This window comes from Bombina bombina, chromosome 4 (genome assembly GCF_027579735.1).
Source record: "Bombina bombina isolate aBomBom1 chromosome 4, aBomBom1.pri, whole genome shotgun sequence".
NCBI lineage: Eukaryota > Metazoa > Chordata > Amphibia > Anura > Bombinatoridae > Bombina > Bombina bombina.
In genome coordinates, this window is record NC_069502.1 from 1,164,675,070 (window position 1) to 1,164,692,531 (window position 17,462).

General features: G+C 41.7%; 1 protein-coding gene across 1 annotated transcript in view; it reads right to left on the reverse strand.

Annotated features, from left to right (window-relative positions):
* CDC42BPA (CDC42 binding protein kinase alpha) overlaps positions 1-17,462 on the reverse strand; it is a 643,466-nt gene that overhangs the window by 135,127 nt on the left and 490,877 nt on the right. The window contains exon 18 of the mRNA XM_053712628.1: positions 445-550. Coding sequence (XP_053568603.1) covers positions 445-550 — 106 coding nt within the window. The remainder of the gene's footprint in view (positions 1-444; positions 551-17,462) is intronic.

Below are 17,462 nucleotides of genomic sequence, written 5' to 3' on the forward strand. Positions count from 1 at the left end.
AAAGTTCTGGGCAGCTGACAGTCACTGATTCATAGGAGATGTTACCTAGGATGATTACTAAATCTAAACTAGCATCACCTGTAGATTTCAGACACCTTAACCTAAAACTGAAGACCTCAACTATATAAGTAGAGTAAAATGAAGTCTAACTCATATATCCTTATAATTGCTCCTTGTGTATTTTATAGTTGGTTGTAAACAAATCTGTCTCAGGACGTTAGCAGCTACTGTGGGGATATGTTTGTGCTCCCTGTATATGTTTCTGGTAATACCCAGGTAATGTGGGAGAAGACATACCAAGAGGACTTTCTGTTTCCTATTTACCGTAGGAGGAGGGTTCTTGTGTACAGCAGTTTATACTTCTTTTTAAGTCCTGCAAATTGGAAGGTAAAAAAACCCAATGTGCCATTTAAGAGTTTAGACTGAGGATCTGAGAATTCTCACCGTGCCCCTAGCACCCAGGCTGGAGTTACGCAGGGTCTCCAATTCTTCTGTCATTTTGGACGCCAATGCTTGCAGATAACCCCGAGCATCTTTTTCATCGCTCACCCTAAAAGAAAATAAGTTAAAACTTAAAGCCAGCGTGTGAGCTCCTAACAAAACTATTATACAAAAAAGATATTAAAGAAACATAAAAAAATAATTACTAGCAAAATTGCTGAATTATGTTTATTAAAAAATGCAATACACATTCATTATGTATTTTACCTGCACTTCTGTAATTAACCCCTAAAAAGTGTTATGTTTCACTTCCCCAGAGGGACTGGAGTGCATCTAGCATACCTATTATGCTGCAGTTTGCCTTCCCCGAGTGCCTGGCTACCTAATCGTTCAGGGCTAGTTAAAGGGACATAATACTCATATGTTAAAGCATTTGAAAGTGATGCAGTATAACTGTAAAAAGCTGACAGGAAAATATCCCCTGAACATCTCTATGTAAAAAAGGAAGATATTTTACCGCACAGCTTCCTCAGCTACCCAGAGTAAATGCTGTGTAAAAAGATATCTTTCAATTACTGCCCCGCTGCAGGTAAAAAAGAAAAGAAAAAATAAATAAAGAAAGGAAGAAATAAACAGCAGCCAATCAGCATCAGCAGTGCTGAGGTCATGAACTCTTTTACTGTGATCTCATGAAATTTCACTTAACTCTCATGAGATTTCATAGTAAACTTCCTTAAACTGAAAAGGGAAATAACATGAGTGTGCATGAGGCATGCTCCCTTGCAGGTTCTGGGACAGGCATTCATGTTTGCTGCTTAACGTCCTTTAAAATGGATGTGAATACTTAGGGCATTTTGAGGTAAAATATCATACTTTTTTACATAGAGATGTTCAGGTGATATTTTCTAGTCAGCTTATTACAACTATGCTGCATCACTTTCAAGTGTTTCAACATTTGGGTATCGTGGCCCTTTAAACACACTTGAAGATTTCACAGGTTGTACTTTTGACCTGCTCTGGAAATGCCAAACCCTGAAAATATTGCCAATATAATGACAGTTTTAAATGTCGTTAAAATGTTTATGTTGTATACATTTACAATACAGTGCTTAAAGGGACATTCATGCATTATGCATGCATAGTATAACATCAGCAACTGAACAGCAAAAACATCTGCATACAAAATAACTGCTTTGAAAGCATTTAAGCAATATTTTGCAAAACTCTGCACTCAGTGCTAACAAACTACTTGAAAATTATCTCTGTCAAATTAGACTTGGCTCTTTGGGTAGAGTTAGACACGCAACATCTTTACAGAAAAATGATGTCATATAAAAAATACATACTGCATAGTTTCATTTTTTTTGTTATTAAAGTGATGGTAAACTCTCCCCTCAATGCTAGTGATATTTTAGATGGAGTTGAATTCATCAGTTGTAATGAGGATACGCTATCAAATTCAAATACCCAGCGATCTACCCCAAACCTCCAATTTTTCTATGAGCTAACGGTTTGAATTGTTCTCCAACAGAGCTCTAGCTACAACAAACGGCGTCTAAAGGGGAGAGCGCTGATTGGACAACAATTAAAAACGGTAGTTTAATTTGAATTTAGTTTCTAAATTAAAAAGTAGGTAATATCACATATTAATTACTCCTGATAAATTAAACTCCATCTAAAATATTACTAACATTCCGGGATCTGTTTTTATAAAGTTGAGAGTTTACCATTAGTTTACTGTAAATACAGTAATTTATGTTATTTGAGTTTAATGCAAAGCTTACATGCAATGCGAATGCGATGTCGCGTTCGCATTGCACCTAACTTGTAATTAGTAAGCAATATTTTGTGCTCCATTTGAACAAACAAATCCCATCTCTAAAGTAAAACAAAAAACTGTGATTCAAAAAAACTGAAAATGTAGATATTCAGAATATTAAATAGTATGTTCAAAATCAAATAAAGAAACAATAAAAAAACAAAAGTACAGAGTACAAATACAAAATAGGTTGGCTATATCAGAACTTACTATTTTTTCCTCCGGTGCCCTGGCCATTAGGTAAACTTTACTTTAAAAAGTATTTTAGTATCTGTACTAGCATGTAGGAAATTCTTATGGAAGGCAAGTTTTAATTTCAAATGTATTATATCATTCAGAGGTGGCACTACGGGGGATGCTGTGGGATAATATGCTCTCTCATTCATTAATGCAACTCCCCTAACCTCAAAGGTGCTCAAGTCCATGAATATACAAGTTAATGCCTTTTTTTACATGTCAAGTGCAGAGGAAGGAGAGAGGTAAAGGGGGTGTATTTAAGTAAATAAAGGTAAGAACAGGTGGTAGAAGATTTAAACTATATCCCCATGAAATGATGTGGGTCTTGTGTTTATAAGGGGTGGAGCTTGACAAGCTTGTGATGGAAAGGGGTGGGGCTTATAGAGCTCAGCCATTAAAAGAATTCAGTTGTGGTGACAATTTGCTGACAGGGATTATGTTACAGGGGTTGCAGTGAACATGACATGTCTGATAACCCCAACTATGCTGAGGGATGAAGTGAGTAGGTAATACCCCTGCAACACCAATCACTGAAACAGTCTGTCATTAAAGGGACATAAAGGGCAAACAGAAAGAGCATTGTATTATTGCACTGTTGCTTGCATACAACTATGCGTTTAACCCATGCAAATGGGTTAAATACATAGGTAAAGGAACATTAAACACTAAATACATTTAATGAGTTTAGTATTGAGGTTATTCTCCGTCTCCCTCTAGTAATGGGGCTGCCATGCAGAAATTTAGCTTTAAAACCCCCACATAAGCGTGTACAATATGACAAGGCAATAACAGAACAAAATAAAAGTCACAAACTGTGATAACTGTGACTAGCACTGCAGGATGTGTTGGCGCGCTACAAATACCTGTTAATAATAATAATAATAAATAAAGTCCTTTAAACAGATGGTGCCATACTTTAGGGATAAGTTATTAATATTAGCCTTTAGAGGGAATATTACATGAAATAGAACGGCTGTATGAATTAGCTCACACTAAGTCAACACGTCAGCTGTACTCATTTCATGAACTTAAATCAGATATTGTCAATGTTTAAGAAAAACTACAGTTTGCAAAATGTGTGTGAATCTGGAAAACAATGCAGGTTATCATAGAAGATAAAACATAATTGTAATGTCCTCTCAGGATATGAGATACTGGACACTAGCTATACATAAATATAGATATTGTTTGTGTATCTGTGTTTGCTTGAATTGTTCATTGTTCTCTGGAACATTAATAAACAGAATAAACATAAAAAGAGAATAGATAGATGACAGGACAATTTTAGCTGATGCCAATAACAGCAGATGCCCTACTTCTGGTTATGTGAGCAGGACATGGTAGGAAGTTCTCTAGTTCTATTTCATACTATAGCATGGACAGCAATCAATAAGATATGTCACAGGCACCACACCTTAAGTACACAGAAAATAAAAAAACAACCATATTTAATACCTCCTTGATTGCCAAAGGGTTCTGAAATCTTTTGCAAAAAAAAGGGTTTCAGCTACATAATCTTTTTACATAGCTTGTCATCTTGTTCTCATAACATCTATGCACAGATCCTGGGAAAGGGTTAATAGGAAGCTTCTAGGAACACAGTAAAATAGCTTTATTAATGACCTGTTTATTTTTGGGTGGTGATATCATTGTAAGACTATTTAAACAGCAGATCGCTGTACAACATCTTCTTTATCTCACTATATGCAGCTCATACTCATATCATGAAATTCTTCCAACTAAAAAAATATGCTTTAAAGGGTTACAAAACATCACTTTGTATGTAGTGTTGGCATGTGACAGTTAAACGGTCACCTAAAATGCAAAACAAATATTTAGTGCCCCTGCTGTCTTATTCCTAAATATTCCTAAGGAGGACAGGGGATACAAACTTTGCCCAAATATGGAAATTCTGTGAAAAATAATGCAGGGACTAAGTTCCCATAAAAAGACGTTTGCTGGATTTATAGCTGCAGAAATGATTACACGGCTGGCACACAGAAAATGTATTAGCATATGTGCTGCGCAAATTAGCAGCAAATAAAGAGAAATCTTACATCTGTTTAGATATTGATATATTGAGATATTGCATTTGGTATCTTCCAGCAAGTGCACTAAGATGAATTCACCATTAGAGATGTTTACACAGATTCCCGTGGGAACTCGAAGAAGTTAAAATAATAAACAATTTTTTATGAAATATTTAGGCTATTTCAAAGACCAAAATATTTTATGTGTTTTAAAAATATATAAACCTACTTTTTCAAATGAGGTCATCTGTTGTCTGCACGGCTATTTGCATAGTGAAGAAAAAAACGAATGCAAAAGATAGCGTAAATTAGCATTTCATTGTCTGTTTAATCATAAATAGGCTCCCATTTATCAAACTCCGGACGTTATTATTGCACAAGCAATTGCTTGTGCAGCCACGCCTCCTGCTCTTGTACAACCTATTGAGTCAGAATAGGGCTTGTCAATCATCCCAGTAGATCTTGACCAGGATGATTTAACTAGCAGCAGTCTTAAGACCGCAGCTAGTTAACTTGCGCTTCAGGCATGCTTGTGTATGATTTAAAGTGAATGTAAGCTTAACGCAACTGCCACACGGCATTTGATAGACTTTGCTTTTTTTAGCAATCCGACGATAAGCGCAACTATCCCGCCGGCCATTTTGTCTAATTGATTGACAGATGACGATTCTGAAAAGAACTAATCCTGTCAGACAGCAGGAGTGAGCTGCACTTAGTGCTATGGCGCGGTCGGGCCGGGCTGTGACTATACAGCTGGCCCGATGCGCTGTTAGAAAAAAACAGACCCGCTCAGAAGATCACAGAGAGCGGGTCTGTAAAACAGCAGTTATTTTTTAAATTCAAAGGGGAAATGTGGTTTTACAATGTTTGCGCTATTATAATGTTATATAATTCTGCACTATGTGCAGAATTATATAACATTTTTTTTATGGTTTACTGTCCCTTTAAGAATCATCATCTGTCAATCAATTAGACAAAATAGCGGGTGGGATAGTTGCGCTTATCGTCGGAGCGCTAAAAAAGGTAAAAATTTGAGAAAATACAGAAATATAAAAATGTGATGAATTAAACCTAGGCTCATTTTTCAAAGTCTATCGAATACCGTGGGGCAGTTGCGTTAAGCTTACATTCACTTTAAAGAGAAAGCTTTCTCAAGCACAAAAGAGAATTATCTGGATAATTCTTTTATGGGTTCTACTCAGCTTGCCTTTAGAGATGTTTTTGTTTTAAAAAAAAATGGGGGGGTTGCACTTTTCCATAGGCGAGCTGAGGAGATGTAAAGATAAATGTTTCCAGTAGGATTAGTATCTGCACCTTATTTATCAATGAAAATAAGCAACTATTTACCATGGTAGTGGTATATGAACCAATAGCAATATTTATACAGCCCCACTAGTAGCTTTGTTAACGCCCCTCTTCAACAAACTGTCATGGAAGAAAATAGATCCGTTTTCATTATTTAGAGCTTCTAATTTTGTGCTTCTTTTTAAATATTATGTTTGCGCCATTTTATATATTATTTTGAGTTCCAATATATATATTTTTTGGGGCTCCAATGTACATTATTATTGTGCTTTGTTATTTTTTTCTAACATTGCTTCTACAACTGGTAGAGAATAGATTTCTAAAGCTGTTCTCCACAGTAGTTATGGGGAACTTTAATGCAGGAACTTGCAGGAGAACTGTCAGTCCGCAATAAGAGAATAAATGATAAATTTGTAACTAGGCGTACTATAGGGATTACGACTAAAACTAATTAACCCTTCTTTGGAGCACCTATGTGCCAAGGAGAACGGGAACAGAGTAGGAGTATTTTACAGTCGAACTTGCCTCATTTTATTTGTGTGCGCATTGTTAGGCACAAATATACAGAATAGCAATGATAAATATACTTTAATTAATTGACTCTGGAGTTTTACCAAACCATGTGAACAAATAATGTTGTTTGCTAATATGTCATGTGACATCAGACACAGCTGAATGACTGCAAATGTAAAGAAGACATAAATAACGCTGGTATTTAGAGTTCACAGAAGGGCTGCGTTAGGCTCCAAAAAGGGAGCGTATAGCATAATTTACCGCCACTGCAACTCTCAATACCAGCGGTGCTTACGGACGCGGCCAGCTTCAAAAACGTGCTCGTGCACGATTCCCCCATAGGAAACAATGGGGCTGTTTGAGCTGAAAAAAAACCTAACACCTGCAAAAAAGCAGCGTTCAGCTCCTAACGCAGCCCCATTGTTTCCTATGGGGAAACACTTCCTACGTCTGCACCTAACACCCTAACATGTACCCCGAGTCTAAACACCCCTAACCTTACACTTATTAACCCCTAATCTGCCGCCCCCGCTATCGCTGACCCCTGCATATTATTATTAACCCCTAATCTGCCGCTCCGTACACCGCCGCAACCTACGTTATCCCTAAGAACCCCTAATCTGCTGCCCCTAACACCGCCGACCCCTATATTATATTTATTAAACCCTAATCTGCCCCCCCAACGTCGCCGCCAACTACCTACACTTATTAACCCCTAATCTGCCGACCGGACCTCACCGCTACTATAATAAAGTTATTAACATAAGAGAAAATGGACCCAGGCGCCTACCCTAAGGAGGCTAAGGTTTAAGGAAACAGAGATAGACTTGCCAAAAAACATAATTTATGCTTACCTGATAAATTTATTTCTCTTGTAGTGTAGTCAGTCCACGGGTCATCCATTACCTATGGGATTATATCTCCTCCCCAACAGGAAGCCGCAAGAGGACCACCCAAGCAGAGCCGCCACACAGCTCCCCCCCTCACATGTCACATCCAGTCATTCAACCGAAACAAGACGAGAAAGGAGAAACCATAGGGTGCAGTGGTGACTGGAGTTTAATTAAAATTTAGATCTGCCTTAAAAGACAGGGCGGGCCGTGGACTGAATACACTACAAGAGGAATAAATGTATCAGGTAAGCATAAATTATGTTTTCTCTTGTTAAGTGTAGTCAGTCCACGGGTCATCCATTACCTATGGGATACCAATACCAAAGCCAAAGTACACGGATGAAGGGAGGGACAAGGCAGGAACTTTAAACGGAGGGAACCACTGCCTGAAGTACCTTTTTCCCAAAAACAGCCTCCGAAGAAGCAAAAGTGTCAAATTTGTAAAATTTTGAAAAAGTGTGAAGTGAAGACCAAGTTGCAGCATTGCAAATCTGTTCAACAGAGGCCTCATTTTTAAAGGCCCAGGTGGAAGCCACAGCCCTAGTAGAATGAGCTGTAATTCTTTCAGGAGGCTGCTGTCCAGCAGTCTCATAGGCTAAACGTATTATGCTACGAAACCAAAAGGAGAGAGAGGTAGCCGAAGCCTTTTGACCTCTCCTCTGTCCAGAGTAAACGACAAACAGGGAAGAAGTTTGACGAAAATCTTTAGTTGCCTGCAAATAGAACTTCAGGGCACGGACTACGTCCAGATTATGCAAAAGTCGTTCCTTCTTTGAAGAAGGGTTAGGACACAATGATGGAACAACAATCTCTTGATTGATATTCCTGTTAGAAACTACCTTAGGTAAGAACCCAGGTTTAGTACGCAGAACTACCTTGTCTGAATGAAAAATCAGATAAGGAGAATCACAATGTAAGGCAGATAACTCAGAGACTCTTCGAGCCGAGGAAATAGCCATCAAAAACAGAACTTTCCAAGATAACAGCTTGATATCAATGGAATGAAGGGGTTCAAATGGAACGCCTTGCAGAACGTTAAGAACGAAGATAAAGCTCCACGGCGGAGCAACAGTCTTAAACACAGGCTTAATCCTAGCCAAAGCCTGACAAAAAGCCTGAACGTCTGGAACTTCTGCCAGACGCTTGTGTAGAAGAATAGACAGAGCAGAAATCTGTCCCTTTAACGAACTAGCGGATAAGCCCTTTTCTAAACCCTCTTGTAGAAAAGGCAATATCCTAGGAATCCTAACCTTACTCCATGAGTAACTCTTGGATTCGCACCAATATAAATATTTACGCCATATCTTATGGTAAATTCTTCTGGTAACAGGTTTCCTAGCCTGTATTAAGGTATCAATAACCGACTCCGAGAAGCCACGCTTTGATAGAATCAAGCGTTCAATCTCCATGCAGTCAGCCTCAGAGAAATTAGATTTGGATGGTTGAAAGGACCCTGAATTAGAAGGTCCTGCCTCAGAGGCAGAGACGATGGTGGACAGGACGACATGTCCACTAGGTCTGCATACCAGGTCCTGCGTGGCCACGCAGGCGCTATCAGAATCACCGATGCTCTCTCCTGTTTGATCTTGGCAATCAGTCGAGGAAGCATCGGAAATGGTGGAAACACATAAGCCATGTTGAAGACCCAAGGGGCTGTCAGAGCATCTATCAGCACCGCTCCCGGGTCTCTGGACCTGGATCCGTAACAAGGAAGCTTGGCGTTCTGGCAAGACGCCATGAGATCCAGATCTGGTTTGCCCCAACGATGAATCAGTTGAGCGAAGACCTCCGGATGAAGTTCCCACTCCCCCGGATGAAAAGTCTGGCGACTTAGAAAATCCGCCTCCCAGTTCTCCACGCCTGGGATGTAGATCGCTGACAGGTGGCAAGAGTGAGACTCTGCCCAGCGAATTATCTTTGAGACTTCCAACATCGCTAGGGAACTCCTGGTTCTCCCTTGATGATTGATGTAAGCCACAGTCGTGATGTTGTCCGACTGAAATCTGATGAACCTCAGAGTTGCTAACTGAGGCCAAGCTAGAAGAGCATTGAATATTGCTCTTAACTCCAGAATATTTATTGGGAGGAGTTTCTCCTCCTGAGTCCATGATCCCTGAGCCTTCAGGGAATTCCAGACTGCGCCCCAACCTAGAAGGCTGGCGTCTGTTGTTACAATCGTCCAATCTGGCCTGCGAAAGGTCATCCCCTTGGACAGGTGGGGCCGAGAAAGCCACCATAGAAGAGAATCTCTGGTCTCTTGATCCAGATTTAGTAGAGGGGACAAATCTGAGTAATCTCCATTCCACTGACTTAGCATGCACAATTGCAGCGGTCTGAGATGCAGGTGTGCAAATGGTACTATGTCCATTGCCGCTACCATTAAGCCGATTACTTCCATGCACTGAGCTACTGACGGGTGTGGAATGGAATGAAGGGCACGGCAAGCATTTAGAAGTTTTGATAATCTGGCCTCCGTCAGGTAAATTTTCATCTCTACAGAATCTATAAGAGTCCCTAGGAAGGGAACCCTTGTGAGTGGTAATAGAGAACTCTTTTCCACGTTCACCTTCCACCCATGCGACCTCAGAAATGCCAGAACTATCTCTGTATGAGACTTGGCAGTTTGAAAACTTGACGCTTGTATCAGAATGTCGTCTAGGTACGGAGCCACCGCTATGCCTCGCGGTCTTAGTACCGCCAGAAGTGAGCCCAGAACCTTTGTAAAGATTCTTGGAGACCGTAGATAACCCGAAGGGAAGAGCTACAAACTGGTAATGCCTGTCTAGGAAGGCAAATCTTAGGTACCGATAATGATCCTTGTGAATCGGTATGTGAAGGTAGGCATCCTTTAAGTCCACTGTGGTCATGTACTGACCCTCTTGGATCATGGGTAGTATGGTTCGAATAGTTTCCATTTTGAATGATGGAACTCTTAGGAATTTGTTTAGGATTTTTAAGTCCAAGATTGGTCGGAAGGTTCCCTCTTTCTTGGGAACCACAAACAGATTTGAATAGAATCCTTGCCCGTGTTCCGTCCGCGGAACTGGGTGGATCACCCCCATTAGTAAGAGGTCTTGTACACAGCGTAGAAACGCCTCTTTCTTTATTTGGTTTGCTGATAACCTTGAAAGATGAAATCTCCCTTGTGGAGGAGAAGCTTTGAAGTCCAGAAGATATCCCTGAGATATGATCTCCAACGCCCAGGGATCCTGGACATCTCTTGCCCAAGCCTGGGCGAAGAGAGAAAGTCTGCCCCCCACTAGATCCGTTTCCGGATAGGGGGCCCTCTCTTCATGCTGTCTTAGGGGCAGCAGCAGGTTTTCTGGCCTGTTTGCCCTTGTTCCAGGACTGGTTAGTTTTCCAGCCCTGTCTGTAACGAGCAACAGCTCCTTCCTGTTTTGGAGCGGAGGAAGTTGATGCTGCTCCTGCCTTGAGGTTACGAAAGGCACGAAAATTAGACTGTTTGGCCTTTGATTTGGCCCTGTCCTGAGGCAGAGCATGGCCCTTACCTCCCGTAATGTCAGCGATAATTTCTTTCAAGCTGGCCCGAATAAGGTCTGCCCTTTGAAAGGAATATTAAGCAATTTAGATTTAGAAGTCACGTCAGCTGACCAGGATTTAAGCCATAACGCTCTGCGCGCTTGGATGGCGAATCCGGAGTTCTTAGCCGTAAGTTTGGTTAAATGTACGACGGCATCAGAAACAAATGCGTTAGCTAGCTTAAGTGCTTTAAGCTTGTTCATAATTTCATCCAATGGAGCTGTGCGAATGGCCTCTTCCAGAGACTCAAACCAGAATGCCGCCGCAGCAGTGACAGGCGCAATGTATGCAAGGGGCTGTAAGATATAACCTTGTTGAACAAACATTTTCTTAAGGTAACCTTCTAATTTTTTATCCATTGGATCTAAAAAAGCACAACTATCCTCCACCGGGATAGTGGTACGCTTAGCTAAAGTAGAAACTGCTCCCTCCACCTTAGGGACCGTCTGCCATAAGTCTCGTGTGGTGGCGTCTATAGGAAACATTTTCCTAAATATGGGAGGAGGGGAAAAAGGCACACTGGGTCTATCCCACTCCTTGCTAATAATCTCTGTAAGCCTTTTAGGTATAGGAAACACGTCAGTACACACCGGTACCGCATAGTATCTATCCAACCTACATAATTTTTCTGGAATTGCAACCGTGTTACAATCATTCAGAGCCGCTAATACCTCCCCTAGCAATATGCGGAGGTTCTCAAGCTTAAATTTAAAATTAGAAATCTCTGAATCCAGTCTCCCTGGATCAGATCCGTCACCCACAGAATGAAGCTCTCCGTCTTCATGTTCTGCAAATTGTGACGCAGTATCGGACATGGCTCTCACATCATCAGCGCGCTCTGTCCTTAACCCAGAGCTATCACGCTTGCCTCTTAATTCTGGCAATTTAGATAATACTTCTGTCATAACAGTAGCCATGTCTTGCAAAGTGATTTGTAAGGGCCTCCCTGATGTACTTGGCGCCACAAAATCACGCACCTCCTGAGCGGGAGGCGAAGGTACTGACACGTGAGGAGAGTTAGTCGGCATAACTTCCCCCTCGTTGTCTGGTGATAATTTCTTTACATGTAAAGACTGACTTTTATTTAAAGTTACATCAATGCATTTAGTACACATCTTTCTATGGGGCTCCACATTGGCCTTCATACATAGTGAACAAACAGATTCATCTGTGTCAGACATGTTTAAACAGACTAGCAATGAGACTAGCAAGCTTGGAAAATACTTTTCAAATAAATTTACAAGCAATATAAAAAATGCTACTGTGCCTTTAAGAAGCACAAAAAGCTGTCACAGTTGAAATAACAATGAACCAAATTAGTTATAGCAACCAAATTTTCACAGTAAATGTATTAAGTTAGCAAAGGATTGCACCCACCAGCAAATGGATGATTAACCCCTTAATACCCAAAAACGGATAACAATTTAATAATTAACGTTTTTCTCACAGTCAAAACACACTGTCACAGGTCTGCTGTGACTGATTACCTCCCTCAAAATTAATTTTGAAGACCCCTGAGCTCTCTAGAGACGTCCTGGATCATGGAGGATGAAGTAGGAAGATTGTGACTGAATTTTTACTGCGCAAAAAATAGGCCCCTCACACTCATATTACAACAGTGGGGAAGCTCAGTTAACTGTTTCTATGCAGAAACAAAAGTTAGCCATGTGGTAAAAATCATGCCCCAATAAGTCTTATCACCAAGTACCTCACAAAAAACGATTAACATGCCAGTAAACGTTTTGAACATACATTTTAAAAGTTATGAAGTGTTATTAATAAGCCTGCTACCAGTCGCTTTTACTGCAGTTAAGGCTCATACATTACTTCAGTATTAACAGTATTTTCTGAGTCAAATTCCATTCCCTAGAAAAAACATAATTTATGCTTACCTGATAAATTCCTTTCTCCTGTAGTGTGGTCAGTCCACGGGTCATCATTACTTCTGGGATATTAACTCCTCCCCAACAGGAAGTGCAAGAGGATCACCCAGCAGAGCTGCTATATAGCTCCTCCCCTCTACGTCACACCCAGTCATTCGACCGAGAACCAACGAGAAAGGAGAAGCTAAAGGGTGCAGTGGTGACTGGAGTATAATTTAAAAATTTAGACCTGCCATAAAAAACAGGGCGGGCCATGGACTGACCACACTACAGGAGAAAGGAATTTATCAGGTAAGCATAAATTATGTTTTCTCCTGTTAAGTGTGGTCAGTCCACGGGTCATCATTACTTCTGGGATACCAATACCAAAGCTAAAGTACACGGATGACGGGAGGGACAGGCAGGATCTCTATACGGAAGGAACCACTGCCTGAAGAACCTTTCTCCCAAAAACAGCCTCCGAAGAAGCAAAAGTGTCAAATTTGTAAAATTTGGAAAAAGTATGAAGAGAAGACCAAGTTGCAGCCTTGCAAATCTGTTCAACAGAGGCCTCATTCTTAAAGGCCCAAGTGGAAGCCACAGCTCTAGTAGAATGAGCTGTAATTCTTTCAGGAGGCTGCTGTCCAGCAGTCTCATAAGCTAAACGTATTATGCTACGAAGCCAAAAAGAGAGAGAGGTAGAAGAAGCTTTTTGACCTCTCCTCTGACCAGAATAAACGACAAACAGGGAAGACGTTTGTCGAAAATCTTTAGTTGCCTGTAAATAAAATTTCAGGGCACGGACTACATCTAGATTGTGTAGAAGACGTTCCTTCTTTGAAGAAGGATTAGGACACAAGGATGGAAAAACAATCTCTTGATTGATATTCCTGTTAGTGACCACCTTAGGTAAGAACCCAGGTTTAGTACGCAGAACTACCTTGTCTGAGTGAAAAATCAGATAAGGAGAATCACAATGTAAGGCAGATAACTCAGAGACTCTTCGAGCCGAAGAAATAGCCATTAAAAACAGAACTTTCCAAGATAACAATTTGATATCAATGGAATGAAGGGGTTCAAACGGAACACCCTGTAAAACATTAAGAACTAAGTTTAAACTCCATGGTGGAGCAACAGTTTTAAACACAGGCTTAATCCTGGCCAAAGCCTGACAAAAAGCCTGAACGTCTGGAACTTCTGACAGACGTTTGTGTAAAAGAATGGACAGAGCTGAGATCTGTCCCTTTAAGGAACTAGCGGATAAACCCTTTTCTAAACCTTCTTGTAGAAAAGACAATATCCTAGGAATCCTAACCTTACTCCATGAGTAACTTTTGGATTCGCACCAATATAAGTATTTACGCCATATTTTATGGTAAATCTTTCTGGTAACAGGCTTCCTAGCCTGTATTAAGGTATCAATTACTGACTCAGAAAATCCACGTTTTGATAAAATCAAGCGTTCAATTTCCAGGCAGTCAGCTTCAGAGAAATTAAATTTTGATGTTTGAAGGGACCCTGGGTCAGAAGGTCCTGTCTCAGAGGCAGAGACCAAGGTGGACAGGATGACATGTCCACTAGATCTGCATACCAGGTCCTGCGTGGCCACGCAGGCGCTATTAGAATCACTGATGCTCTCTCCTGTTTGATTCTGGCAATCAATCGAGGAAGCATCGGGAAGGGTGGAAACACATAAGCCATCCCGAAAGTCCAAGGTGCAGTCAAAGCATCTACCAGGACCGCTCCCGGATCCCTGGATCTGGACCCGTAACAAGGAAGCTTGGCGTTCTGTCGAGACGCCATGAGATCTATCTCTGGTTTGCCCCAACGTCGAAGTATTTGGGCAAAAACCTCCGGATGAAGTTCCCACTCCCCCGGATGAAAAGTCTGACGACTTAGGAAATCCGCCTCCCAGTTCTCCACTCCCGGGATGTGGATTGCTGATAGGTGGCAAGAGTGAGACTCTGCCCAGCGAATTATCTTTGATACTTCCATCATCGCTAGGGAGCTTCTTGTCCCTCCTTGATGGTTGATGTAAGCTACAGTCGTGATGTTGTCCGACTGAAACCTGATGAACCCCCGAGTTGTTAACTGGGGCCAAGTCAGAAGGGCATTGAGAACTGCTCTCAATTCCAGAATGTTTATTGGCAGGAGACTCTCCTCCTGAGTCCATGATCCCTGAGCCTTCAGAGAATTCCAGACAGCGCCCCAACCTAGTAGGCTGGCGTCTGTTGTTACAATTGTCCAATCTGGCCTGCTGAATGGCATCCCCCTGGACAGATGTGGCCGAGAAAGCCACCATAGAAGAGAATTTCTGGTCTCTTGATCCAGATTCAGAGTAGGGGACAAATCTGAGTAATCCCCATTCCACTGACTTAGCATGCACAATTGCAGCGGTCTGAGATGTAGGCGTGCAAAGGGTACTATGTCCATTGCCGCTACCATTAAGCCGATCACCTCCATGCATTGAGCCACTGACGGGTGTTGAATGGAATGAAGGACACGGCAAGCATTTTGAAGCTTTGTTAACCTGTCTTCTGTCAGGTAGATCTTCATTTCTACAGAATCTATAAGAGTCCCCAAGAAGGGAACTCTTGTGAGTGGAAAGAGAGAACTCTTCTTCTCGTTCACCTTCCACCCATGCGACCTTAGAAATGCCAGTACTAACTCTGTATGAGACTTGGCAGTTTGAAAGCTTGAAGCTTGTATCAGAATGTCGTCTAGGTACGGAGCTACCGAAATTCCTCGCGGTCTTAGTACCGCCAGAAGAGCACCCAGAACCTTTGAAAAGATTCTTGGAGCCGTAGCCAATCCGAATGGAAGAGCTACAAACTGGTAATGCCTGTCTAGGAAGGCAAACCTTAGATACCGGTAATGATCTTTGTGAATCGGTATGTGAAGGTAAGCATCCTTTAAATCCACTGTGGTCATGTACTGACCCTTTTGGATCATGGGTAGGATTGTCCGAATAGTTTCCATTTTGAACGATGGAACTCTTAGGAATTTGTTTAGGATCTTTAAATCCAAGATTGGTCTGAAGGTTCCCTCTTTCTTGGGAACCACAAACAGATTTGAGTAAAACCCCTGTCCGTGTTCCGACCGCGGAACCGGATGGATCACTCCCATTAGTAAAAGATCTTGTACACAGCGTAGAAACGCCTCTTTCTTTATTTGGTTTGTTGACAACCTTGACAGATGAAATCTCCCTTTTGGGGGAGAGGATTTGAAGTCCAGAAGATATCCCTGAGATATGATCTCTAACGCCCAGGGATCCTGGACATCTCTTGCCCAAGCCTGGGCGAAGAGAGAAAGTCTGCCCCCCACTAGATCCGTTCCCGGATCGGGGGCCCTCAATTCATGCTGTCTTAGGGGCAGCAGCAGGTTTTCTGGCCTGCTTGCCCTTGTTCCAGGACTGGTTAGGTCTCCAGCCTTGTCTGTAGCGAGCAACAGCTCCTTCCTGTTTTGGTGCAGAGGAAGTTGATGCTGCTCCTGCCTTGAAATTACGAAAGGAACGAAAATTAGACTGTCTAGCCCTAGGTTTGGCTCTGTCTTGAGGTAGGGCATGGCCTTTACCTCCTGTAATGTCAGCGATAATTTCTTTCAAACCGGGCCCGAATAAGGTCTGCCCTTTGAAAGGTATGTTAAGTAATTTAGATTTAGAAGTAACGTCAGCTGACCAGGATTTTAGCCACAGTGCTCTGCGTGCCTGAATGGCGAATCCGGAATTCTTGGCCGTAAGTTTAGTTAAATGTACTACGGCATCTGAAACAAATGAATTAGCTAGCTTAAGTGTTTTAAGCTTGTTTGAAATCTCATCTATAGTAATTGAGTCAAGAGTCTCTTCCAGGGACTCGGACCAAAAAGCGGCCGCGGCCGAGACAGACGCAATACATGCAAGGGGTTGCAATATAAAACCTTGTTGAATAAACATTTTCTTAAGGTAACCCTCTAATTTTTTATCCATTGGATCTGAAAAGGCACAGCTATCCTCCACCGGGATAGTGGTACGCTTAGCCAGAGTAGAAACCGCTCCCTCCACCTTAGGGACCGTCTGCCATAAGTCCCGTGTGGTGGCGTCTATTGGAAACATTTTTCTAAATACAGGAGGGGGGGAAAAGGGTACACCGGGCCTATCCCACTCCTTAGTAATTATCTCTGTAAGCCTCTTAGGTATAGGAAATACGTCAGTACTCGCCGGTACCGCATAGTATCTATCCAGCCTACATAATTTCTCTGGGATTGCAACGGTGTTACAATCATTCAGAGCCGCTAATACCTCCCCTAGCAGTACACGGAGGTTTTCAAGCTTAAACTTAAAATTAGAAATGTCTGAATCCACTCTATTGGGATCAGAACCGTCACCTGCAGATTGAAGCTCTCCGTCCTCATGTTCTGCATACTGTGACGCAGTATCTGACATGGCCCTATTATTATCAGCGCCCTCTGTTCTCACCCCAGAGTGATCACGCTTACCTCTAAGTTCTGGTAATTTAGACAAAACTTCAGTCATAACATTAGCCATGTCCTGCAATGTGATTTGTAATGGCCGCCCTGAAGTACTCTGCGTTACAATATCACGCACCTCCCGAGCGGGAGATGCAGGTACTGACACGTGAGGCAAGTTAGTCGGCATAACTCTCCCCTCGTTGTTTGGTGAATGATGTTCAATTTGTACAGATTGACTTTTATTTAAAGTAGCATCAATGCAATTAGTACATAAATTTCTATTGGGCTCCACTTTGGCTTTAGCACATATAGCACAGAGATATTCCTCTGAGTCAGACATGTTTAACACACTAGCAATTAAACTAGCAAACTTGGA